Here is a 25,077-nt window from a genome sequence, read left to right on the forward strand (position 1 = left end):
ACTGGTAATCCATGGGAGGCAGACCATTGAAAAGTGGGTTTTAAAACGCTTATTATTATTATTATTATTATTAAGCTAACATGATGTTCGAGTTCAGGAGCTCAGACCTCTAGTAACCCTTGGAAGATGAGTTGTTTTCACCCAGTTGCAAACTAGAACTCAGAGCCAGACGCTTTCAGAGGTACGGGAAAGGCCAGGGCTAGAATGAACTCAGCGGTTCGCACGTGGCCACCGCGCGGTTTCCTTGTCTGTTTCCTTTTGGGAGGAGTAGAAGCCCCCCAGGTCCGGCACCTTGGCTGACCGTGGACAGATTTCATTCAAGTTCAAGGTCGTGCTAGACGGCCCCAGGTGTCTCGTGGCCAGCATCTGCAGAAAGCGCGCTGCAGGAGCAGGTGCGCTCCGCCCCCCGGAGGCCGCTTTGCCAGGGCTTGCTCTAATAGGGTTGGGTCAGTTCTTTCTAACTCTCCCCTTTACGTAGATCCTTAGATGTGTATTCATTAGACATCCGGGAAAATTGAAGCTCGGGGAAGTGGTTGGCCGGCTCCCTTCGAGTCCAGGATTAGAAATCACGTGCCACGCCCCCAGTACTAGAATGGGGGAAAGCGGCTTCCAGTCTTCCAAGACTACCGAGCACTCGTCCTAGACAGACTTTGTCTACTCTCGAGCTGAGGGGGTGGGCGGAGTTTAGCCGCATTGTTCTTCCGGGGTGGCGAGCCTCGCCCGGCTCCTTTCCTTCCGGGTTTGGGGCGAGCGTGTTGCCTTCTCCTCCCGTCCAGCCCCCCTCCCTTGTCCGCTGGGCGGCCACTACCACCGCCACCGCTGACAGGATGAGTTTTCTGAAGAGCTTCCCTCCGCCGAGCCCAGAAGACGGGCTTCGGCAGCAGCAGCCCGACACCGAAGCGGTGCTGGACGGCAAGGGCCTGGGCACTGGCACTCTCTACATCGCTGAGAGGTAGTGGCGCCGGCTTGAGGGGACGAGCGCGGGCGCGGCGGACCCAAGCGCTCTCCCCCTAACCCCCGCCCCGTGCGTGGGCGCGCTCTCACTGCCGGGGAGGCGGGGAGGGGGAGGAGACGGGGCGCGCGCATGCGCGCGTATACAGGTGTCCAGCGGTGGAGCATCCCCGCGCTGGTCCTTGGCGCTGCGTGGGCCGTTGGGGCCGCGCGCATCCGGGCCTTCTTGGGGGAGCGTCTCCCCGGGCTGAGGGGCAGAAGGAGAGTTCCGCGGCCTGCGGTAGCCTGAGGGTTACGTCCGTAGGGCTGGTGCGGGAATCTTTGCGCCGGAGGAGGGACGGGGATCCCCCATTTATCTTGCTTGGCGGCGCTTAGAGTGCGCGTTCCTAGACCCCCGGGAGCCGGGCCCGGTGCTCTGGCCTGTCCTTGCGTCCCCAGCGCTCGGCACGGTGCCTGGCACCCAGTGGGAGAGCGCCACAGGCCAGGTCCGTTACCGCCTGTGGTTTGGAACTTGGTTTGCTCTTTCTTCTGCCTACGGGGCAAAGCAGACGAACCCTCAGTCTGCTCATGGATTCCTCTGGCAGTCAGTCTGTGAAGCCTATGGACTCAGCGATGCTTGTAAACGTATAAAATAATCAGCAAGCACCAAATATCACTGAACACCCGGGGGACAAAAGCCAGCCCCTTCAAGGATATTTACTACTCTTATTATTTTATTTAAAAAAAAATTTTCCGGTTAGTATTTTACTTTTCCAAATATATATCAAGATAATTTCCAACATTCATTCTTGCAAGAGTTTGTTCCAGATTTTCCGCCTGCCTTTACCTTCCCCCTCCCCTCTCCTAGACAGGGAGCAATCTGATAGGAATTAAACAAGTGCACTCCTTTTAAGCGTATTTACATATTTGTCATGTTAAGCAACAAAAATTAGAAGGAAAAAAAACCTACTAGAAAGGAACAAACCAAAAAAAAAAAAGTGAAAATACCACGCTTGGCCCTATATTCAGTCTCCGTGGTTCTCTCTTTGGAGATAGATGGCATTTTCCATTCTACGTCTATTGGAAATGCCAGGACGACTTCATTGCTGAAAAGAGTCAAGTCCATCACGCATGATCATCACATAATTTATCTTGTTACTATGGACAACCTTCTGGTGCTGTTTACTCTGCAAGCTTTTCAGAAATCAGCCTGCTCCTCCAAATAGTTTTCAATATTTATTTTCTTTCTTTCAATGTTTACTTTAATAAGAATTTGAATTCTTTTTTTCCCCTCCCTTTATTCCTCCCCCTTCTGAAAATGGCAAGAAATCTGATATAGGTTATACGTGTACAGTCATTTTAAACATTTCCACATTAGTTATATTGTGAAAAAAGAACCAAAACAAAAGGAAAAAACCATGAAAAAGAAAACAGTGAACATGGTCAGCTTCAATCTGCGTTCAGACTCCATAGTTCTTTTTCTAGATGTGAATAGCATTTTCCACTTTCCATCATGAGGCTTTTGGAATTGGCTTAGATGATTGTATTGCTGAGAAGAGCAAAGCCTGTCAGAGTGGATCTTCATACAATGTTGCTGTTAACTATGTACAATGTTCTTTTGGTTCTTCTCACTTCACTTAGCATCAGTTCATGTAAGTCTTTCCAGATTTTTCTGAAATCTACCCCCTCATTTCTTAGAGCACAGTAATATTCCATTACATTCATACAGTACAACTTGTTTAGCCATTTCTCAATTGATCGGCATCCCCTCAGTTTCCAATTCTTTGCTACCACAAAGAGTTGAGAAGCTTACAATCTAATGGAGGAGACAACATGCAAACCACTATTTACAAACAAGCCATCTACAAGATAAATTCATAATTTCAGAGATAATGCCCTTACATTAAGGGGAACTGGAAAGAACTTTCTGAAAAACATGGGAGAAATTTTACCAGTTCAATTTTCAATCAGTTCAAAAACTGAGATTTTAAGGAAATTAGAACCCAGCTAAGGGAAAGACAGCTCATAGTGAAATCATAAGATGGTATTAAGGTTTAGGCTTTAAATGAATGTTTACTGATTGGAACTATTACTAATGTATTCTGAATCACGTTTTCAGAGGCAGCTAGATGGTGCAATGGATAGAGCACTGGACCTGATGTCGGGATGTCCCCTCTAACTAATAAATACTGTTTCCCTTTCTCCTTCCTCCATTTAAGGAAGGTACCTAGATCAGTCATCCCTTCATTTTCTGGCTACACTCTTTCTTTATTCCCTCTTTCATCTTCCCTCTAGCTTCTTTTTATATGTTATCTTCCCCCTTCAGATTGTAAACTCCTTTAAGTTAGGGCCTCTTCTGTTTGTATCCCTGTATTAGTACAGTACCTAGCAAATAAGTAATTGATAAATATTAATTGACTGACTTAGCAACTTCTCTATTCTTTCTTATTGATACCAGATTAACCTTTCTTCCAAGTAACATTCATTATCTTGCCTGCCTAAGCACCACCTTATTTTACAACTTAAGCCTACTACCTTTTCTATTACAGCTAGATGTTTTCCCATCTTCCTAATCTTTGTGCCTGAAATAATCCTTCCTTCGCTTCACTTTTGGATTTTCTGCTCATCTTTTCTTTTTTTTTTTTAATTTTTTTTATTAATTTTATAATTATAACATTTTTGACAGTACATATGCATAGGTAATTTTTTTTACAACATTATCCCTTGTATTCCCTTCTATTCCAAATTTTTCCCCTCCTTCCCTCCACCTCCTCCCCTAGATGGCAGGCATTCCCATACATATTAAATATGTTATAGTATATCCTAGGTACAATATATATGTGCAGAACCGAATTTTGTTGTTGTTGTTGTTGTTGCAAAGGAAGAATTGGATTCTGAAGGTAAAAATAACCTGGGGAGAAAAACAAAAAATGCAAACAGTTTACACTCATTTCCCAGTGTTCCTTCTCTGGGTGTAGTTGTTTCTGTCCATCATTGATCAACTGGAAGTGAGTTGGATCTTCTTTATGTTGAAGATATCCACTTCTACAGTTGATGTAAGTCTCTCCAAGCCTTTCTGAAATCATCCTGTTGGTCATTTCGTACAGAACAATAATATTCCATAACATTCATATACCATAATTTACCCAACCATTCTCCAATTGATGGGCATCCATTCTTTTTCCAGTTTCTAGCCACTACAAAAAGGGCTGCCACAAACATTTTGGCACACACAGGTCCCTTTCCTATCTTTAGTATTTCTTTGGGGTATAAGCCCAGTAGTAGCACTGCAGGATCAAAGGGTATGTACAGTTTGATAACTTTTTGGGCATAGTTCCAGACTGTTCTCCAGAATGGCTGGATTCTTTCACAACTCCACCAACAATGCATCAGTGTCCCTGTTTTACCACATCCCCTCCAACATTCATCGTTATTTGTTCCTTTCATCTTAGCCAATCTGACAGGTGTGTAATGATATCTCAGAGTTGTCTTAATTTGCATTTCTCTGATCAATAGTGATTTGGAACACTTTCATATGAGTGGAAATAGTTTTAATTTCATCATCTGAAAATTGTTCATGTCCTTTGACCATTTATCAATTGGAGAATGACTTGATTTCTTGTAAATTAGAATCAATTCTCTGTATATTTTGGAGATGAGGCCTTTATCAGAACGTTTAACTGTAAAAATATTTTCCCAATTTGTTACTTCCCTTCTAATCTTGTTTGCATTAGTTTTGTTTGTACAAAAACTTTTTAATTTGATGTAATCAAAATTTTCTATTTTGTGATCAATAATGGTCTCTAGTTCTTCTTTGGTCACAAACTCCTTCCTCCTCCACAAGTCTGAGAGGTAAACCATCCCATGTTCCTCCAATTTATTTATGATTTCATTCTTTATGCCTAAATCTTGGACCTATTTTGATCTTATCTTAGTATGTGGTGTTAAGTGTGGATCCATTCCTAGTTTCTGCCATACTAATTTCCAGTTTTCCCAGTAGTTTTTGTCAAATAATGAATTCTTATCCCAAAAGTTGGGATCTTTGGGTTTGTCAAAACACTAGATTGCTGTATTTATTCACTATCTTGCCCTGTGAACCTAACCTATTCCTCTGATCAACTAGTCTATTTCTTAGCCAATACCAAATGGTTTTGGTGACTGCTGCTTTATAATGTAATTCTAGATCAGGTATAGCTAAGCTACTTTCATTTGATTTTTTTTTCATTACTTCCCTTGAAATTCTCAACCTTTTTTTTTTCCATATGAATTTTGTTGTTATTTTTTCTAGGTCATTAAAATAGTTTCTTGGGAGTCTGATTGGTAGAGCACTAAAATAGATTAGTTTAGGGTCTGCTCATCTTTTCAAATCCACTCAGAATTCTACCTTCTTTATGAAGCCATTTGTTGAGTGTCTTTATGAAGAACAAATTCTTTCTATATGGTACTGTTTTTATGCTTGAATATTATTCACTTGTGAATTTTATAATATACTTTACTGAATGTGTGCTTTATCTTTAGAGTAGATGTTAAACTTTATGAGGGCTTGAGGGAAAGACAAATGAGTTTAGTTTTGGGCATGTTGAATTTCAGACGTTAACTGGACATCCAGTTTGAGATGTCTAAAAGGCAATTGGAGAGGGGAAACTAGAGGTCTTTAGAAAGATTAGGTCTGGACTAGTAGATCTGAGAGTTATGTGCTTAGAGATGATTAACACCCCTACCTCACCCCCCAGCTAATGAGATCATCAAGTGAACTCTTTGCTCCTTTAACATGGAAGCTGCTAAATCTTGTGTGATCCTCACTGACTTCATGATATTTGATTTGTTTCTTTCTGTTTGCAATAATTTCCACTTGACCTGGAAGTTCTGAAATTTGGCAGTAATATTCCTGAATATTTTCAATTTGGGATCTCTTTCAGGAGATTATTGGTGGATTCTTTCAGTTTTTGTTTTTACCCTTGTAATCTAAGGCAGTTTTCCTTCTTTTCTTGAAATATGTCTAAGCTCTTTTATTATTCATGGTTTTCAAGTCTGTTAATTCTTAAATTATCTATCCTTTGTAACCTTGTCATTGATCCTTAACTCCTCTTCTTTCTTCTTCACATATAGTCATTTGACAGATCTTTTCTACTTAACACAAAATTATTTGTATTTGATGACCCCTCTTCTCCACTTACAGAGCTGCCTCCTTAGATCAAATCCTTGTCACCTTTCCCACCCATTTGTATGTCTGTCCATTTTATACATACTGTGGCCAAGCTCTTGTATAGATTATCCAAATACTTGTTATAATCAGGACATTACATTTTGCAGCAATATTAACTACCAAAAGCTTAAATGATTGCAAGTCTCGCTGCTCCAGCTCTTTATTACTCTAGTTTTTTTTTCTGCACACTGGTACCAATATAATTTTCCTGAAGTGCAGATCTGAACATATTACTACTTACCCACTTAGACAACTCCTATAATTCCCTATTGCTTTTTGGATAAAATATCAATTTCTGTATTTAGATTTAAAACATTTTGTGATACAGACTAAAGCCACTTACTTTCCAATTGCGGTTTTTAGGTTTGAATTTTCTTGTACAAAATGACTAATGTGAAAATGTTTTACATGATTGCACATATATAACCTGTATCAAACTGGTTATTGTTCAGGGAAGGGGGAGAAAAGGAAGGAAAGATAGAATTTGGAATTCAAAACTTAAAAAAAAATTTTAATAGTATTTTATTTTTTTCCAATTACATGTAAAGATACTTTTCAACATTCATTTTTTGTAAGATAAAAAAGGATTTTTATATGTCATTGATGAAAAAATACATATTTATATATATATATTTAAAATAAAATGTTTTTTTAAAAGCCCTTCATAGCCAAGCTACAGTTTGTATTTCCAGGCCCACTGGATGTATTTCCAGGCCCACTGGAATTCCCTTCACATTCTCCTATCTCCAGGTTTTTTATATTGACCATCCCACATGCCTATTGAGCACTTCCTCTTTACCTCTACCCTATAGTTCAATTTCTTTTAAGACATAGCTCAAGCAACATTTTTCTACATTAAGATTTTATTATTATTATTAAAAATGTTTATTGACAGAACATATGCACAGATAGTTTTTTACATTATCCCTTGCATTCACTTCTGTTCCGACTTTTCCCTTCTCTCCCTCCATCCCTTCCCCTAGATGGCAGGCAGTCTTATACATGTTAAATATGTTATAGTATGTCCTAGATAAAATATATGTGTGCAGAACCGTACAGATCTCTTGTTGCACAAGAAGAATTGGATTCAAAAGGTAAAAAATGACCTGGGAAGAAAAACAAAAATGCAAACAATTCACACTCATTTCCTAGTGTTCCTTCTCTGGGTGTAGCTGATTCTATCCATCATTGATCAATTGGAACTGAATTAGATCTTCTCTTTGTCGAAGATATCCACTTCCATCAGAGTACATCCTCATACAGTGCATTAAGACTTTGAACTTAATACTTGTCATTTGACCTAATTTTTTCCCTCCCAAGCCACCTTATGTTTTTACTTTGTATATGTTTGTATTTGTTTTATATTTAGGCTTTTTATATTTATATATAATTATTACCCATATTAGAATTTTTTAGAAAGTTTTATATGAGTTCAATTCTTTATATTAGATATATATATTATATATATTATCTAATACATATTAGATAATATATATAATATATATATATATTATATATTGTTTATATTAGAAAGTTTTATATAAGAGTTCAATTCTTCACATTTGTATCCCTAGCACTTTAACAAATAGTAGACACTTAGGAAAAAAGTTTGATTGATATGGGGAAAAAAAACTATTGAAATTTTATCTTACAATTTACTTTCATTCTTGCAGATTGGCAAAGATGACAAAAGGGTGCACTCATGGTTGGAGGAGCTGTGGAAAAGCAAACTCACTAATGCACTGTTGGTAGAATTGTGAAATGCTCCAGCTCTTCTGAATTTCATTTTGGATTTCTGAAAGAAAAGTGACTAAACTGTCCATACCCTTTGACTCTGCTGTTCTACTAATGGGCATGTTGCCCTGCTGCTCCTTTCCCTTTTTGTCAAAGACATAAGCAGAGATCTAATATATACCAAACATATCTAGTAGCAAAAACTGCAAACAAAGTTTATGTTCATCAATGCAGAATAGCTGAAAAACTGTGGCGTGCAAATAATGAAATGTGATTTGCAAAAAATGGCAGATATAAGGAAATCATCAAAACGTCGGAAAACATGGATGAAAATATTTGGTAAAATATGTAGAGCCAGGAGAGGAATGTACATATTGCCAGTTACGATGCAAATAGAAAGATAACCAAAAGGAAGTTGAACTCTTGAGTAATGGAAGAATTAATGAGGGTCCCAGAGAAAAAATAATGAAAATTCTTAACTACCTTGGATCAGAGAAATGGGAGATTGAGAGCTATCATAAAGTCTCTGGTTTTTGCTTCAGTGCTTTAAAGAAAGGATGGTTTGATTTGGAGATAATATAGAAATGATTGGAGTTTATTGGTTACATGTTTATCTTATTGACATTAAATATTTCTTTCCTATTGTTGTCCATTTATTGCCCTAAATGTTGTCCATTTAAAAATACTTGTAAAAAATGAACATGAAGGCCTTATATGAAATTTTTTTGTGGTGGCAGGGTATATGCTCTTGTCAGGAATAGGGGAGAAGCCCCAGAAGTGCATTGTTGTGTGGCTTTTCACAATAAGACAGAATTTGAGGGGTCACTCTGTTAACATTTTGTCCCACAGAGCTGGCACTTAAAACAGAGAAAATTTTGTGATCTTGAGATGTTTGAAATTCTCTTGACAACCCATATTTGGTATTTTGTTCATTGTACTGTAGCATTAGCCAGAGAATTTTCTAGGTGGGAAGAAATAAGTTTATTTGTTTAAAAGAATGTTGTTTGAATAAGAAATTGATGATTATTGCAGTTTTCTGAGGATTTATTAAACCAGTTTTTCATATACAGAAGAAAGTGGATGGTAAGGGAGTGCATTATGCAAAATCTAATTGCTGCTTTAATATTGTGACTTTACAAAAAGTGTGGGTTATAAGTTATGGACAGTAAAGTTTTCTAGATAGTCATTGTTTTATTTCATAAAACACAAAACCTTTTCACAAACAATTTAACCTTTTGATAACTGTCTTCAACTGTCAGCATTGATTAGTGTGTTATCGTATAGTATAGTTATTCAGGCCTGAAGTATATAGGGTTATGGAATAAGGATCAAAGTCTCTTTATTTTTAGATCAATATCTTCAGTTTCCTCTCAATTCTGTCAATGTGCATCCCATCTCATTGTGCTTAAAGTGCTACTGTTAATGTACTGTAGTCTTGTAAGACAGACAGTTTTGCGCATTTAGTGAGTAGTTCATGAGCTTTGATGAATGTTGTGATTACCAGACTTTTTGCTCCCTTATTTCAATTTACTGTCTGTCGTTTGCAGGATAGCTGGGTCCAGAAAGATAAGGTGTTACAGTTCACTGTCATTACTATCATTATCTTCATCATCATCATTTTAGGTGGGATTTGGAGGGAAAGGAAAACTACCAAAAACTAATCTGGTCTAACCCCTGCCCAAATCATGAATCCTGCCCACAATCAACAGTCATCACTTTCTCTCTCTATATATATATGTTCATATATATTATGCCATTTATATATCTTATACCATTTTCATCTTTGCTATCTACTTTTTAATTCCTTTTCAACTGATTTCTAAGTTTGCTTTGTCTACCATGCATGCTCTGGTCTTTCTCCTTTTTAGACTGTTGGTTCTCTCTCTTGGCTTGCCTCTTTTAATCATTCCTAATACAGACTCACTCTAAGAATTATTCTAATTCAGCTCTTTTTTACTTTTCTAATTTGCTTGATGGAAATTAGAATTAGAATTCTTATTTATAATTTGCCAACAAAGATTACTTTATGCTACAGTCATATTTTATGGTACATATAGTACAGTTATATTTTATAAAATTTACATATTGTGTTTGTGCTACTAAATTCAACCTTGTACATTCTGATAGAGTTTTTTTATACAGGACTTGTTAGATTTTTTTCCCTCTTTGGTTAGCTTCTTTTATTTTTCCCCTCCTAGGGCTATTTAGGGAGAAGGGGAAGGGAATGACAAGGACCTGATTGTGAGAAAAAAGTGGTGAAATTGAAGCATTGATGAGAAAATCAGAAAAACTATTCTGAACCTTGCACAATACTAGATATCATAGTATCTAAGTACTAGCATTGATATAACCTAGAAATTTAGAATTTCATGTTTTAACAACTGTCAGAATCAAAACTGGACAAAGGAATAGGTTTCAAAGGAAAGCAGGCACAAAACAACTATATAGAATAAGTGTTTTGAAGGTGTGTGTGATACTTACATGAAAACATAGTATTTTAAAAAACTTTGGTGTATGAAATCAGTACAAATTCTGTAATTAACTTGCTTAATTATATTTTTCAGCCGCCTGTCCTGGTTAGATGGCTCTGGAATAGGATTTTCTCTGGACTATCCCACCATCAGCTTACATGCTGTATCCAGGGACCTAAATGCCTATCCACAAGAGCACTTGTATGTTATGGTCAATGCTCGATTTGGAGGTATAGTATGACTTTTTTAATATTATTCCCCTTTTCCAGCAAAATTATCTTATGAAAAATAATGTTATTGAGAGGTGGTTGTATTTCTTTGAAGGCCCTTAATTTGAATTTTAGGACAAAGAACTTAGGTCATATCTCCTTCAAATGAAATTGCAGTGAAATCCCCAGTGCAACAGACCAAACAGATATTTCTAGGACTCTGGAATTAATAATAATTGTTGCCCTACTTATTTTTACTATTCTTTTCTATTTAGTTAAACATTTATACAAGTTGGAAGTCCCTTTGGAGTTCTTTGTCATGGACTTGAATTATATTTCATCATGTGGAATAAGAATTTTACATTTTAGTACATTATTTATGAAGGGTGATTATTATATTCCTTGTCTTTCCCTAGCCTTATTTTCTATGTACTTATCGCTTAGAATTTCTTAATTAGAGCATAACTCTGTGTCTCTTTTGTTTAGCTTTGCCCTACGTTTGTCAAAAGTGAAGATTGGGACATATTTAAAGAGTTGGGTCACTTCCTTTTGTTTTCCAGGTGGTTAAGAAAGAATTTTTATTAGGGTTAGGATTAATTCAACAATTATGCCTATTAAATCAATTTTCCCTTTTAGGAAAATGTAGGTTTCATTTTCTCTTTAATACTAAAGAAAGTATTTGACAGTATCCACATAAATGATCTTCTTTCTTACAGTTGCCATTTTAAAATTGAATTGAGTTAATTTCTCCTGAATTTCTAAATGATTATTTTAAAATTCATTCATAGCATCAAGGTAATTTTTTTTGTTATGGGATCCTAAATTATGATTGTTGCAGACCCTTCAAAGACTGGGGGTACTGACTGAAAAAATATGATTGTAACTATCCAAGAGTAGGATTTTAGGCATAAAACCAAAATTCCATTTCATTCTTCAGCTTATGTTTTGATGGAAAAGTGTCATATATTGCATTTGGTTTAATATTAGAATTTATTCAATAAATGAACCATCTGTAGTATATAAGACAATGCTTTTAGATACTTTTGGGATTCAAATAGCAATAAAATAACCTTTAATTTTATGTGTTTCAGAATATAAGAGAAATATACACACACAAGTAATTGTATAAGCTTAAAATAGATGTAGGAAGGATTTTTTAGTTCCTTGAAGGTACTATATTGTAGGTTCCATAAGAAAGCAGAAAAATAAAATTTAGAAACTTAGAGGAGTAAGATTGTTTTTGGCCTGAAGGATTAGGGAAGACTACAAAGGAGGTGAGAATAGTGATTGTGGAAGAAAACTTTCCAGCTTTTAGATTAAGAAATGTGTTGGGTTACCAAGTTAGAATTCCTTAAAAATTTTCTTTCCCTGAATCTACCAGTGGCCATCCTCTTGCTCTGTTGTGAACCTTCTCACTGTTGCCATTTTCTATGTTCAGTTGGTAAAAGATTGATACCTTTGTTTAAAAACATTACTTGATTTCTGCCTTTTCCTGACATTTCTGATCTTTTAAATGAAAGTTATCTCTCCCATTATGGATTGCTAAAATTGATAATATAATATAGTCCTTCATCAAGACTGGATAAATAACTTTAAAATGTAATTTTGAAGTACTTTATTATATCTTTTCTCCTTCCTTCTTTATACCTAATGCCTTTTTTTTTTTTTAATTGGCTAAGCTTCTTAGACATTTTCAGGATTTTTCTCTGATCTCTTGAATAGGAATATAGACTTGTACTAAGTTTTAAACATGTGATCTTAGTATACATATATAATATTTTTTAAAAGTCCTTTCAAAACTTTCAAGTAATTATATCAGCTTGTTGGAAGCAGAGGTGATATGATTTATTTTTTGAGGCAAAAATAAGTAGACTTTAATTTTATTTGTAGTGTATTATTAGGAAGTGGCAGTATTGCTCTTGTGTCTCTAGTAGTAGTATTTCTGTAGTATTTGTGATTAGCTTGTTATATTCTAGAACTTTTGAGAAATTACCTAACCTTTTTGTGGCATATTTCCTTTCCCCATGATTATTCATGGTCCTTTTTTCTCATTAATTTTCCTTTTTTAATCAACCCTCTATCCTAAAGTTTACCTGCTGGCCACATTGTTTGTATGCCAAATGCATGCTTGTCAGACAGATTATTTTGTGGAGAATTCACACAGAGCAAATGCTCACAAGGTGGTCAGAAAAAACAATACAAGGATACTCTCAAAAGTCACTCTTATGAACTTTAAATTGTTTGTATGACATGGGAAACACTGGCACAGGACTACCAAACGTAGCATGTCCTCATCAGAGAAGATGCTGTACTCTGAGCTAAGTGGAATTGAATTAGCTCAGAAGAAACGTGAGTTGCACAAAGTTAGATAATTTTATAGGGACTATTTGTGTTTGACCTGTGGCAAAGGACTCTGAACTCATATTTTATTGGTCTGATCAGCTATAGTTGGGCACAGTGTAACTTGACTCTTAACACCGAAAATGTTTTATAGTTGATTCAATTAGAATTATAGTATTTAGGCATCATTAAATTTCCTTTGGGATAGTTTAAGTAGTCCAATTAAAAACAGAGCAATATAATGTAAAAAGTTTTTTCTCCCCTTAGAGGAAGAACCAAAAGAACTCAAAGAAACTCCAATGGCAGAAGGGGAAGAAGATGAGGACAGTGATGAAGATATTGAACCAATTGCTGAGTTCAGATTTGTACCGAGTGATAAGTCAGCATGTGAGTGTCATCCTGGTTTTTCTTTCATCAAGTAAAAATTTACATATGTTTATTCTCAATTTAAGTATCTTTGATAACACAGTAAAACAGGATGGAGCCAGTAGAATAATGTGGAGAAAAAATATTAGATTTGGACTCAGAAGACTTGGGTTTGAGTTTTTGACTCTGCTACTTTTATTTCTTATGTGATTTTGAGCCAGTCATATGTCAGATGAAGAGGTAGAGCTTGTGTCAAATGATTTTTAAAATTTTAAAGTTCTAAACCTTATAGTCAGTAAACACTAGTGGGAGATATTTGTGTTAAGAACATATCTTTAATTACCAGTTGCCTAGCATATCAGAGGAGTAGACAATTCTAGTCGATTTTTCCCCAGTGCTCTATAAAAAGGTTTTATTTTTGCCTTTAATTATTCCATATTCAGTTCTTTATTATCTACTCATTGAACTCTTCTTTATAACAAAAAAGGAAAGTCTAACATTAGTCTAATATGTACCATGATATGTCTAATATGTATGTACCATATCTATAATCCTTACTTTTCTTCTGAGAAGAGGGATTGTTTCCTTAATAGTTTCCTGGACAGATTGTTCATTACAATTCATTAGTTTCTTATGACCCAACAGAATTCCATTACATGATTATATACCAGAATTTTGTCAATTATATTTCAGTCATTGGCATACATTTTGTTTATAGTATTTTGCTTCCACAAAGAATGTTGCTATGAATATGTTATAGGACAATATCCTATATATCAGATCTTTCTTTCTGTCACTGACCTTTGTTGAGGGGATGCGGTAGACCAGTTTAGTATGAACAGTTTAATGACTTTTCTTATATCACTCTCAATTGTTTCAAAAGTAGTTGGACCAATTCAAAGCCTTTCTAGTCCTGCAACTTATTTCTGAGATGTGGGGAAATGGACTTTGAAGGCCCTTCCAGCTCTAAATCTATATTCCTATGGTCTGTATTCATTATAATCTTGTTGGGTTCATTTTTCTTGTTGACTAAAGAAAAGATGATTTATTTTTTGTTGTTCAGTGGAAGCATTGTTTGCTGCAATGTGTGAATGTCAAGCTTTACATCCAGATCCTGAGGATGAAGATTCAGATGATTATGATGGTGAAGAATATGATGTGGAAGCACATGGTTAGTGAAATGTTGTATTTCAGTTTATTTCAATTTTGATTCAACCTAACTGTTGTAGCAAGAGTTTATAATCTTTTATGGGTATATGTATAATGTGGTACAGTGTTGGTATTTATATTATATTTCTATATATAGAAAACATGAATGTCACAGTTTCTTTATTTCATCTTTTGAATAAACAAATACATGCAAAAGATCACATACTTAGACCAGAGCATGTGAGAAAAAGGCATCAGTAGAATAAAGGTCTGAAAAAGGAACCCAGGATGATTTAGAACATCTTCCCAAGACTGTCTTGTTTCTTACCTACTCTTAACAAATCATTTCCACTTTTCTAAAAACTCTTCTGTCATTTTAATAGTATAGACTGACCATGAGACATTCCCTATTCTAGAATATTAGTATCCTGAAATAACTGTCCTGTTCTTGATTGATTTTGTATATATAGTTAATTTGCTTCTATGTATGTTACTTCCTTTCCTTTTCCCACTGTCATATCTGACCAAACCCCAATTCTGGGGATTTTACCCCCCATGGCTAAACATTTTCCTACCTTAGTATAATGCATTTTCCTTTGTTTTCATAACATTCTTCACTCTCTCAAGCCTAAGACTTTTGATCCTTTTGGGAAAGATTACTGCATATTGGGATGTATGCTGTATGCCTGTTGGATTTATTTCTCCAGTGCTCTTTTGCTTGAACTCCAAACCTACCTGAACCAGAATTTAACTATTTTCTATTCAGCAGCAAATATGTAAACATGGAGGGTTTTTTTTCTAAGTGTTATAAATTGAAATAATAATAGCTTATATTTACATAATGTTCTAAAGATTTGCAAAGTACTTTATGTTGTCTCATTTGATTTTTTAAAAATTTGCACATTCAGAACAAGGACAGGGGGATATTCCTACATTTTATACCTATGAAGAAGGATTGTCTCATTTAACTGCAGAAGGACAAGCCACTTTGGAGCGATTGGAAGGAATGCTTGCTCAGTCTGTGAGCAGCCAATACAACATGGCCGGAGTAAGGACAGAAGACTCAATTAGGGATTATGAAGGTGAATTTCTTCCCTTTTATGTTGGACCTGAACAATATTATCAGACTTTTAGTTTTTTCTTTATGGGTTCAGAGTTTTAAGACTGGCCAGGACCTTAGAAGGCCAGCTAGTCCAATCTCCTCATCTTAGGGATGAGTAAATTGAGATCCAATGAGGGGAAATTGACTAGCCCAGGATCACATAGGTAGTAGTATATCACAGCTTCAGTTAAGATTTTAATCTAGGCCTTGGGACTCCAAATCCAGTAATCCTTTCCACTGTGTGACTCTTCTTCTGGTATATGTCATGTAAATCATTTTGGATGCTTTCAATAAAGTTTAAAATTTGACCAAGTATGGTGGTTGCTCATAGGGAGTGAAAGTTGTATCGAGTGTTCTTTTGTATAATTCTAATGCTGAAACTGCTATTAGTTGGGAGACTAGGGTTTACCTATTACTGACTCTTTGACCTTGCAGAATATTAAATTCTCTGACTTTGGTTTCTGGGTAGGAATTCTGAGCAGGTAGGAATTAATCTTTTCAGAGAAAGCACTAATAGCCAGGGAAAAAACCTCCTGGAAAAGATGGGATTTAAACTGATCCTTGAAGGAAGGTACATAGCCTAAGAGGAACTTAAAAAGGTGGTGAAAAACTTTCTAGGACATCAATTAGGAGGCCGTTTCAAGACTCTTAAGTGAGAGGTAGTAAGAGCCTGAGCTAGGGTGGCAGCTGTGTGAGTGGAAAGAAGGAAACAGACAGGAGAGACTGAATTCAGGTAGACGTCTTTAGGCTTGAAAACATGTATTTGTGGAGTGAGTAAGGATCACTCTGAGGCTATAAATTTTGGGGGCTGAGAGGATTGGTAGTATCCTTGGCAGTGATAGGAAAGTTTGGAATGAATGTATGGGGAGGTTTTAGGGGACATGATTATGAATTGTTTTGGACATGAATTTGAGGGACATTTGAGTTCTAGGTGTTTAACAATTGATGATGTGGGATTGGAATGCAGGAGCGAAATGAGGGATGGATATATATAGCTGTGGTAATCATTTGTATAGAAGCAGTTCATTGAATCCAAGGGAGTAGCAGATGGAGAGGAGAATAAAAGGAATGGAGAGAAAAGCCAGGACAGCCTTAGGGCCCATGATTTGTGGGCATGATCTGGATAAAGAAGCAGCAAAGGAGACTTAGGAGGAGTGATCAGCCAGGTAGGAAGAGAATCAGAGAGCAGTATTATGAAAGTATTATGAAAGAAAGGACTAGAGCATGATCAGTAGCATCTTAGACTGCAGAGAGGTCAGCAAGAGTGGAGATTGAGAGAAGACCAGTGAAATGTATAATTTAGAGATACTGCGTCGCTTTGGTAAGGATAGTTGCATTTGAGGTATGAGTGAGAAAGTAAAGTGCTGAGAGTTTGAGAGAAAAAAGGGGAAAATGGGAATGCCTCATATTGATCATTTCTCAAGGAATATAGTTGAGCATGAGAAGAGAACAATGTTAAGAGCATTTTAAAGATGAAGGAAACATGCTTAGAAGCAACTGGAAAGATAGCAATGCATAGGGGGAAATCAAAGATGAGAGCATGTTTCCACATAGTGGGAAAAAATTAGGGACTTGTAGTAGTCCACACTTTTTAGCTAAACTTGAACTTCTCTAGAGGAAAAAGATAAATGTAAAACAGACTAGGCAGTGTTATTGTACCTTGGCTTGTTTTCTTTCTTTTTTCTCAATAGTATTTTATTTTTTTAATTACATGTAAAAATAGTTTTCTTTTTTAAAAATAGTTTTTTATTTTCAATATACATGCAGAAAGTTCAACATTCACCCTTGCAAAATCTTATGTCCCAGATTTTTCTCCCTTCCTCCTCCCTAAATCCCCCCTCTAGTATACAACAATTTAATTCAATATATGTGCAATTTAAAGATAGTTTTCAATAATCATTTTTGTAAGACTCTTGAGTTCCAAATTTTTTCTTTCTCCCTCTCTTATCTTCCTCCTTCCCAAGATAGCAAGCAATCTAATACAGGTTAAATATGTGCAATCTTTTTTTTTTATTTTAATAATAATAGCTTTTTATTTTTCAAATACATGCAAAGATAGTTTTATATATTCACCCTTGCAAAACCTTGTGTTCTTAATGTTTTTCCTCCTTTCCCACTTTTTTCTCCTGTAGACAGCAAGTAATCTAATACAGGTTAAACATGTACAATTCTTCTAACCATATTTCCACATTTATCATGCTACATAAGAAAAATCAGATCAAAAGGGGAAAAAAAAAACAAGCAAACAACCACCAAAAAGGTGAAACTACTATGTTGTGATCCACATTCAGTCTCCATAGTCCTCTCTCTGGATACAGATGATTCTATTACAAGATCATTGGAATTGGCCTGAATCACCTCATTGTTGAAAAGTGCCAAGTCTATCACAGGTTCTTTTTCCTTTTTTATCATCTCTTTGGGATACAGATCTGGTAGAGACACTGACAGATTAAAAAGGATATGCACAATTTTATAGTCCTTTGGGGATAGTTCAAAATTACTCTCCAGAATAGTTAGATCAGTTCATAACTCCACCAACAATGTACTAGTGTCCCAGTTTTCCCACATGCCTATCTTTTCCTGTCATTTTAGCCATTCTGAGAGGTGTGGAGTGATACTTCCGAGTTGTCTTAATTTGCATTTCTCTAATCAATAATGATTTAAAACATGTTTTCATATGAATAGAAATGGCTCTAATTTCTTTGAAAATTGTCATTTAATTTTTATCTTTATTCTTTAAAACCTCACAGTGGTTGTAACTAGAGTATTGGTTTCTTAGAAATTATTTGCTAGATTTTGTTTTTCTGTACCATGAATGACTTGTCAAGTCTGTATATCTTGAATATGCCTTCGGGACTATTAGTTAAAATTATATTTTAGAAGGGTTTTTTGATAAATTTTTTTGGTCCATGTTCTCCATGAATAGCCCATTAATTATTTTAATGTTTTCAAAAGCTGTGATTTCATTGTGGTTATACCATCTTTCAAAATAGATTGCAAATTCTTCTATAATTCAGCAATTCTATATTCATCACCTAGTAGTGGTCCACTTCAAATTTAGCTAGGCTAATCCTTAGAAGAAATGCATTCATCATTAATCTATATATGAAGCTTTTTCATCTTTGTGTAGAACTTGTTAGAGTTGGTGCATTAGTACAGTATTTTAGAAGTCAAGGCCAGTTCATGTCACAATAAAAATAATAATAGAACTTTAATGGAATACCTTCTTAATTGGCATATTACAAATGTGATTTAACTAAATATTAAGGCTTCATGGAATTCATTTGTATTAGAATTAAGAGCTTAGCACTCTGCCACTCCAAAAATTCCAAATAAAATTTAAAATGGTAATTTTGGCTTTGCTAGAATCTTCCAGTACCATTTTTTTCTTTTACAATTCCTTAATGTTTTATTTTAAATTATTACCAATTTGTTACCATCAGAAGATGCTCTATTGCAGTGCAACTTACTCTGAATAAAAGTATTAGCAGTTCAGAGTTTAAAATTTACAGGGGCAGCCATGCAGCCACAACCATATGTGAAAAAGGACTTTTCGGGACAACATATTTGACAATTGGTCATGTAATTTGGAGACCTCCAGATAAAAAATTGATCAGTCTTTGAAATAGCTTTTTGCTCTTTTAGATATTTCTAATTGTTAAAGAAATCGTTTCTGACATCAGCTTCAATTTGCTATTTCCATCTATTGTTTCTAGTTTTTTCTTCTGGGTTGAAACAGAACAAGTCCCCTCCTTCTTGCAAATGACAACCCTGCAGAGACTTGAAGACATTTATATAGTATGTCCCCTAGGTTTTCTTCAGGTTAAATATTTCAGCTTTTTGCAGCTGATCCTTATAAAATAAACGTGTTCCCATGTTGTCTGCTCATTCCTAGATGTATTAATCATGTCACATTCCTACAGACGCTAGCCAAAAGCAATCTACTAAAACTCCAAGATCTTTTTCAGACAAACTGCTGACTTAACTGAGTCTTTTCCATTTTGTGGAGTTAACTTTTTAAACCCAAGTATAAAATTTTACACTTACCTTTATTGCATTTCATCTGCTTCAGTTTAGCCCAGTGTTCTAACTTGGGTATCTTTTTGGATCCCTATTCTATCTTCTACTGAGTTAGATAGCCTTTTATGTCACTTTCAGATTTAATAAGTATTCTACCTACCTACCTGTGATGCAGCTCAAGGTCAACCATCTCACTTAAATCACCTAACAAATTTTCTGATGTAGGACATTAATAAATGGCCATTCTTAGAATGGATCCATTCATCCATCCATCCAGTTAATTATATAATTGTCCAATCATCTATACATTTTTTTGATTTTATTTAAAAGGGGTTTTATTTGCTCCAGTAAAAAAGTTGAACAAATACTCTTCTAGTGTGTGTGTGTGTGTGTGTGTGTGTGTGTGTGTGTGTGTGTGTGTGTGTGTAAATTGTATGCTTGTTATCATTATGCTAAATATTATGTATTTTATAAATAGAAACTTTAAAGGATCAGAGAAAATATTTGTCAATCCACTTAGACACATTTATGTTGAGATACAGAGTGAAAGTGCCACTGTCATTCTTCCTCTCATTGTGGGATTCCCACTCTACTCTTAGGATAATTTACATACTGTTATGATACAGCATAGTCTTACGTAAAGTCCAAATGAGGGTACCATGTATATTAAATAGTGGCAAAACTTACTTTTAAATAAAAATATAAATTATAGTTATATTTTCTCCTACTTCAGTCTGTCATTCATCATGCACCCCATTTTGGAAACCATTGGCACATTCCGCATCTTTCATTCAAGAATAGTATGAGAGACTTTGCCAAACATTTGCTAAATTTAGTAAAACTGTGTCTGGCATTCCTTTGACTTATCAGGATAGCAACCCTGTCAATAAAGGAAATAAGTAAATAAGGACCTTTTCTTAACCTTTTCTTGATAAGGACATATTGGCACTTTTTGGTTCCTACTTTCTTTTTCTGTGCATTCACTAACTGGTTTAAAATAATTTTGTCTTATCCTTGTCTCTCTTCTTTTTTTCAAGATGGGATGGAGATAGATACCACACCAACTGTTGCGGGACAGTTTGAGGATGCAGATGTTGATCATTGAAGATTACTTATATTGAGATTAGGTGAGTGGTTGTTTTCTTACTTGATCTTGAATATGAGACTTCATTAATAATATGAAATGCTAAATTTTACTTTCATGATCTGGTTAAGATACTCATTTGCTATCATTTATTCAGCAAACATTTGTTTGCTGGGCAAACCTGTGCAAGGTGTTTCTTTTGAAAATTAAGGTAAGCTAAGAGACAGTGGTGTGGACATGATCCATTTGTTAGTTAGGCTAGCAGTAATTAATAAATTGGGTCTCTCAATGACCAAAAGACTCAGAGATAGGATTCGCTGACCTTTGTGTAGTTTTGGTCAGTACATAGTTGGATGGATTGGGAAGACACTGTGATGAGTTATACACTACAGATAGGCTAAAGGGGATGTCCAAGAAAGGAATTTGAATCCAGGTCTTCAGATCCCAAGTCCAATAATTTTTTTTCACTATATTATTTTGTAAACTTGGGTTCTCATAATACATTATTCCAGCAGGATATTCCTATAGGAATTTACTTCAGGAAGTGATTGAGCAGCTGGCAAAAGACCATAACCCAATTCCTAACAATCATTCTATACATTTGAGGTAGGACCACAAACAGAAGACAAATATTATTTTTGACCATAAAAACACAAAATTTAATTAAGGTAGAAAAGGGCTGTGGGTTACATTTATGTAATCAGAACACTCTTACTGAAATAGTCACAGATATTTAAAATGAATATTCAAGTATTATTCAGTGTCATTTTCCAGAATTTCTAATATATTTTGACGATTCATTTACTGCTCCTTGGACAAAACATAGCCTTTTAATAGGGTAAAATGCATTTACCACATAATATGTATATCAAAGTCATTAAATATAACAGAAAATTTAATAAAATCTCATTCAAATTTCACATCTCCCCAAATATCTATTATTGGACTTGGGATCTGAAGACCTGGATTCAAATTCCTTCCTTGGACATTTCCTGTGGGGCAAGTCACTTAATGTCTCCAATCCTGTTTCCTTGTATACTAATTGGGAGAAATAATATTTGCACTAATCATAGGGCTATTTTGAGGAAAAATCTCTGAAATTTAAGCTGTGTTAATGAACCAGCAAAAACATGTTTGTCTTGGCCACTTATTTAAATACATGTTGTCTCCTCCAAAAGAATATGATTGATTTGAGGGAGAGGAACTGATACATTTTTTTGTTTTCATTCCTAAGCAGAATGCCTGGTACTTAATAAATGTTGATTTGATTGTTTTTCAACATTCTTAATTACATTGTGGTGCTTGATGAAATTAATGTTTCCAGAATGTCAGTCTTGGAAGTGACTGTCTAATTCTACCCATGTCTGATTGAAGAATTCCTTCTACATCATGCCCATGAACTAAACACCAAACTTGTTTGAAGACCTTCATGAAGAGACAGTCACTATCTCTTTTTCTCTTCCTCATTTGGATAGCTCTTGTTGTAAGAAGCTTTTCCTTATGTCAGGAGTGAATTTGCCACTATATTTTTCAATCATGTTACTCCTGGTGCTGTTATTCTCTGGAACCAAGCAGAGCCAGACTGATCTCACTTTTAGATAACTCAAAACAGCTGTCATAGCCTCTCTTAAGTCTTCCCTATGCTCGAATTAGATGTGTCCACCAATCTGTTTGCCTTTCCTTGGACATTTCAGCTTATTAATATCCTTTCTAAATCTGTTGAACTGACCCCCCAGTATTTCAAACATAATCTTACTAGGGCAAAGTAGAAAGAGACCAGAACCTCCACAGATTGAGTCACTGTATGTCTATCCTGCAGTTTAAGATCACAATTATTTGGATGACTATTTCAGAGAGTTGGTCCTTTATTACATACCTCTTAGACAAATACTGCAAATAACAAACAGCTGGGCCCAGAATTGAATAGGAGGAAGAGAACAGTCTGGATTATCTTTGGGAAATTGCATAATGTCTTTAATGAGCCCGTGCTTTTCTCTAATCAAAGGACCACTTTATTATCATCAATTATCTATATTTTGCTAATATTGCCTAAAAATCTTACAATGCTACTGTTATTGAAGAATTTAAGTTTTAGATCATCACCCAAAGGGCGATGGCGAAGGTACAGGGTAAGTTTGAGTAGGTTGCAACATAATGCCAATGAAGAATTAGTCTCAAATAGCTGTGTAAAAGTTTATCATCAAATGTGTGATCTGAAAAGGAGGTGAACTAGTCTTCTGGTGAGAGCTAAGGAGGGATGGAAAACTCATAGTTTCCTTTGTCTTCTCACAACATCAAAACTAGTTTACTTTAGGCAGACATCCTGTAGAGGATTTACGGGAAGAGCCTAAATCCTTAAGTATATGTCATATATTCTCTTAGTCTATCAGCAGCTTAAGGATGGGAATTATGGGTATGAATGGAGTAGGGGATTGTTTTGTTTTTCATCTTTCTAGCACTAAACACAGAACTCGAAGCTTAAAGCAACCATGATATTATAAGTGTGGCTTTTCTCCACACTGAGATCATTGTGTTTCATTGCATAATTAGAAGTAAGTTTAGACTATTTCCCTAGGTGCATTACTTTGCATTTACCTGAAATTACATTTATCTGCCAATTTTCTGACTACTAATTGATAAATAAATACTTGTAATTGTTGACACTGAAGATTTCTTGACTTTTTGGAAAAATTTGTCCTTGAACTCATGAGAACTATCCAGAAGAGGATTGGGCCATATTGATACAGTAAGTTACTCGTCATTGGAGGCAGCTTGCTTGTACACTTGTCTCAGATGTCATAGAGGGAGTTTTGGAATAAGTGAACCCTAAAGTTGTGTCCCCTGTTTCTCTCTTCCATTCTCCATCCGTCTGTGTGTCTGTCTCTGTCTCTCTCTCCCCTCCTCTCACTTCTAAGATATTTACTCTCCACTTTATGTTCTCTCCTCCAAGCCTCTGTTCTAGAGTTAGACTATCATCCCACTCTACACTCAGGTTTTTCTTTGTGGTTTTTAGATTAGCCTTTGACTTTCCCTTGAAACAAGAAGATCACATCACAGTTTATTATTGTTTTCTTATTTCTACTCAGACTTTTATAGCATTCAGATGACTTATTGTGTATAATAGGAATGTTTTCATCTCAGGAAAGTTCAGTTTTAGACTTCGTTAAATTTATTTCTTCAGATCATTTATGTGGAAAGGGAGCAAAGAAATTTCAGAATACTTTGATCTCTAATCTTCATTTGCTATGATCACAAAGCATAGCCTGCTCATTACCTAAGTAAGATATTCCTATAATACTCTGGTTAAAATTCTGAAGAGACTGTGTAATGATGAAGTAATAGTCATATCACAGAGCTTCCCAATGAGAAAATTGTCTACTTTTCTATTTTCTTCACGCCAGAGAAGAGGAGATATTGTATTAGTAAAAAGTGAACATCTTAAAATGAGTGGCTGACATTGAAAGTTCCCAGGATTGTACAGAACTTTTAAGTAGGTATTTTTAAGATGTGTTATTAAAATAAATAGGGAATTATTTTGTGTTTTAAATGGCTATGCCAATACTGTTTTTTCTCACTAAAAGATGCTACTTGATCACTAAAAATTAGCTGTGTTTTAAAAACTTCCTAATCTCTTGTTTTTCAGATTCCACATATTACTGAAGGAGAGAGCTTTCTATTTTTCCACAGTGGAGAAGCAGGAGAAAAAACACCTTTTTCTCCCTCTGCAAAAATGACTTAAACCAGTTCTTTCTTCAGACAGACTTATACTAAGGCCATATGAATCTCCACCAGCAGAAGCTTACAGTCTTTATTAACAGAAGTGGCTGAATTCACCCAAGAGGATATTTGTAGCTTATTGACTCAAGAATCCCACTCCCAGTTGCAGTCATCTAGGCCTATAAATCCTCATTCACAGTATTCATCTTCTGTAAGACAAGAGACCCACATGGTGCTGGGGTATGGAAAAGAATAGGAGGTAGGAGGATGTGCAACCAGAATATACCATATACACACATACATATGTACATTGACAACAGGTAAATGTGTGTGTGCATATGTGTGGGGCAGCCTTTACTCCTTGAGAAGAGATTAAGAGGTCTCAGAGGCTTGCCTCTGTTCTTTTGTACTCTAGATCAATCAGGTAACTACCCATAGGGAATATCAAAGCCTGATTAGCTTATTCCTGCTTCTATGAGTAGCCTAATTAACTGTTCTACCACGTTCTACCGACCTCCATTAACATAAGCTGGGATCTTCTGACAAGCTGTTGCTATTTTCACAGTTCACGTTAATCTGAAAAATGAATTTTATAATTCCAGTTTGTTGTGACAAATTGGCCTCAAAAGCTATCCCCTCAGGTTCCTCTGAAGATTTAGAGAGGATGGATAAGTTCCTTAAAATACTGCAGATGAGAATCCTTTTGTCTTTGTTACAACTAAATAAATAAAATTAGGTTTTATATGTTA

The 25,077-nt window shown here is 35.6% G+C and overlaps 1 protein-coding gene across 2 annotated transcripts; it reads left to right on the plus strand.

The window, feature by feature from the left end:
- The first annotated feature begins 722 nt into the window (after positions 1-722).
- CLNS1A (chloride nucleotide-sensitive channel 1A) lies at positions 723-25,077 on the plus strand. Of its 2 annotated transcripts, none has more exons than XM_074303993.1 (7): positions 723-952; positions 10,435-10,571; positions 13,158-13,277; positions 14,320-14,427; positions 15,314-15,487; positions 20,565-20,654; positions 24,255-25,077. In XM_074303993.1, exons 1-6 carry the CDS (start codon positions 828-830, stop codon positions 20,630-20,632), a joined length of 732 nt encoding a protein of 243 aa, XP_074160094.1. In that variant the 5' UTR covers positions 723-827; the 3' UTR covers positions 20,633-20,654; positions 24,255-25,077. The 2 variants fall into 2 exon arrangements, with proteins under 2 accessions (XP_074160094.1, XP_074160093.1); XM_074303992.1 differs by having other exon boundaries at positions 15,380-15,487; positions 24,255-24,389.

This window comes from Sminthopsis crassicaudata, chromosome 3, assembly GCF_048593235.1.
Source record: "Sminthopsis crassicaudata isolate SCR6 chromosome 3, ASM4859323v1, whole genome shotgun sequence".
In the NCBI taxonomy this organism is placed as follows: Eukaryota; Metazoa; Chordata; class Mammalia; order Dasyuromorphia; family Dasyuridae; genus Sminthopsis; species Sminthopsis crassicaudata.

Excerpts from the sequence above, each read along its gene's own strand:
- CLNS1A (XM_074303993.1), top strand. The coding sequence starts at position 828 with ATGAGTTTTCTGAAGAGCTTCCCTCCGCCGAGCCCAGAAGACGGGCTT. Across the intron at positions 10,572-13,157 it reads GGTCAATGCTCGATTTGGAG|AGGAAGAACCAAAAGAACTC; the intron begins GTATAGTATGAC and ends TTCTCCCCTTAG. Across the intron at positions 15,488-20,564 it reads CTCAATTAGGGATTATGAAG|ATGGGATGGAGATAGATACC; the intron begins GTGAATTTCTTC and ends CTTTTTTTCAAG.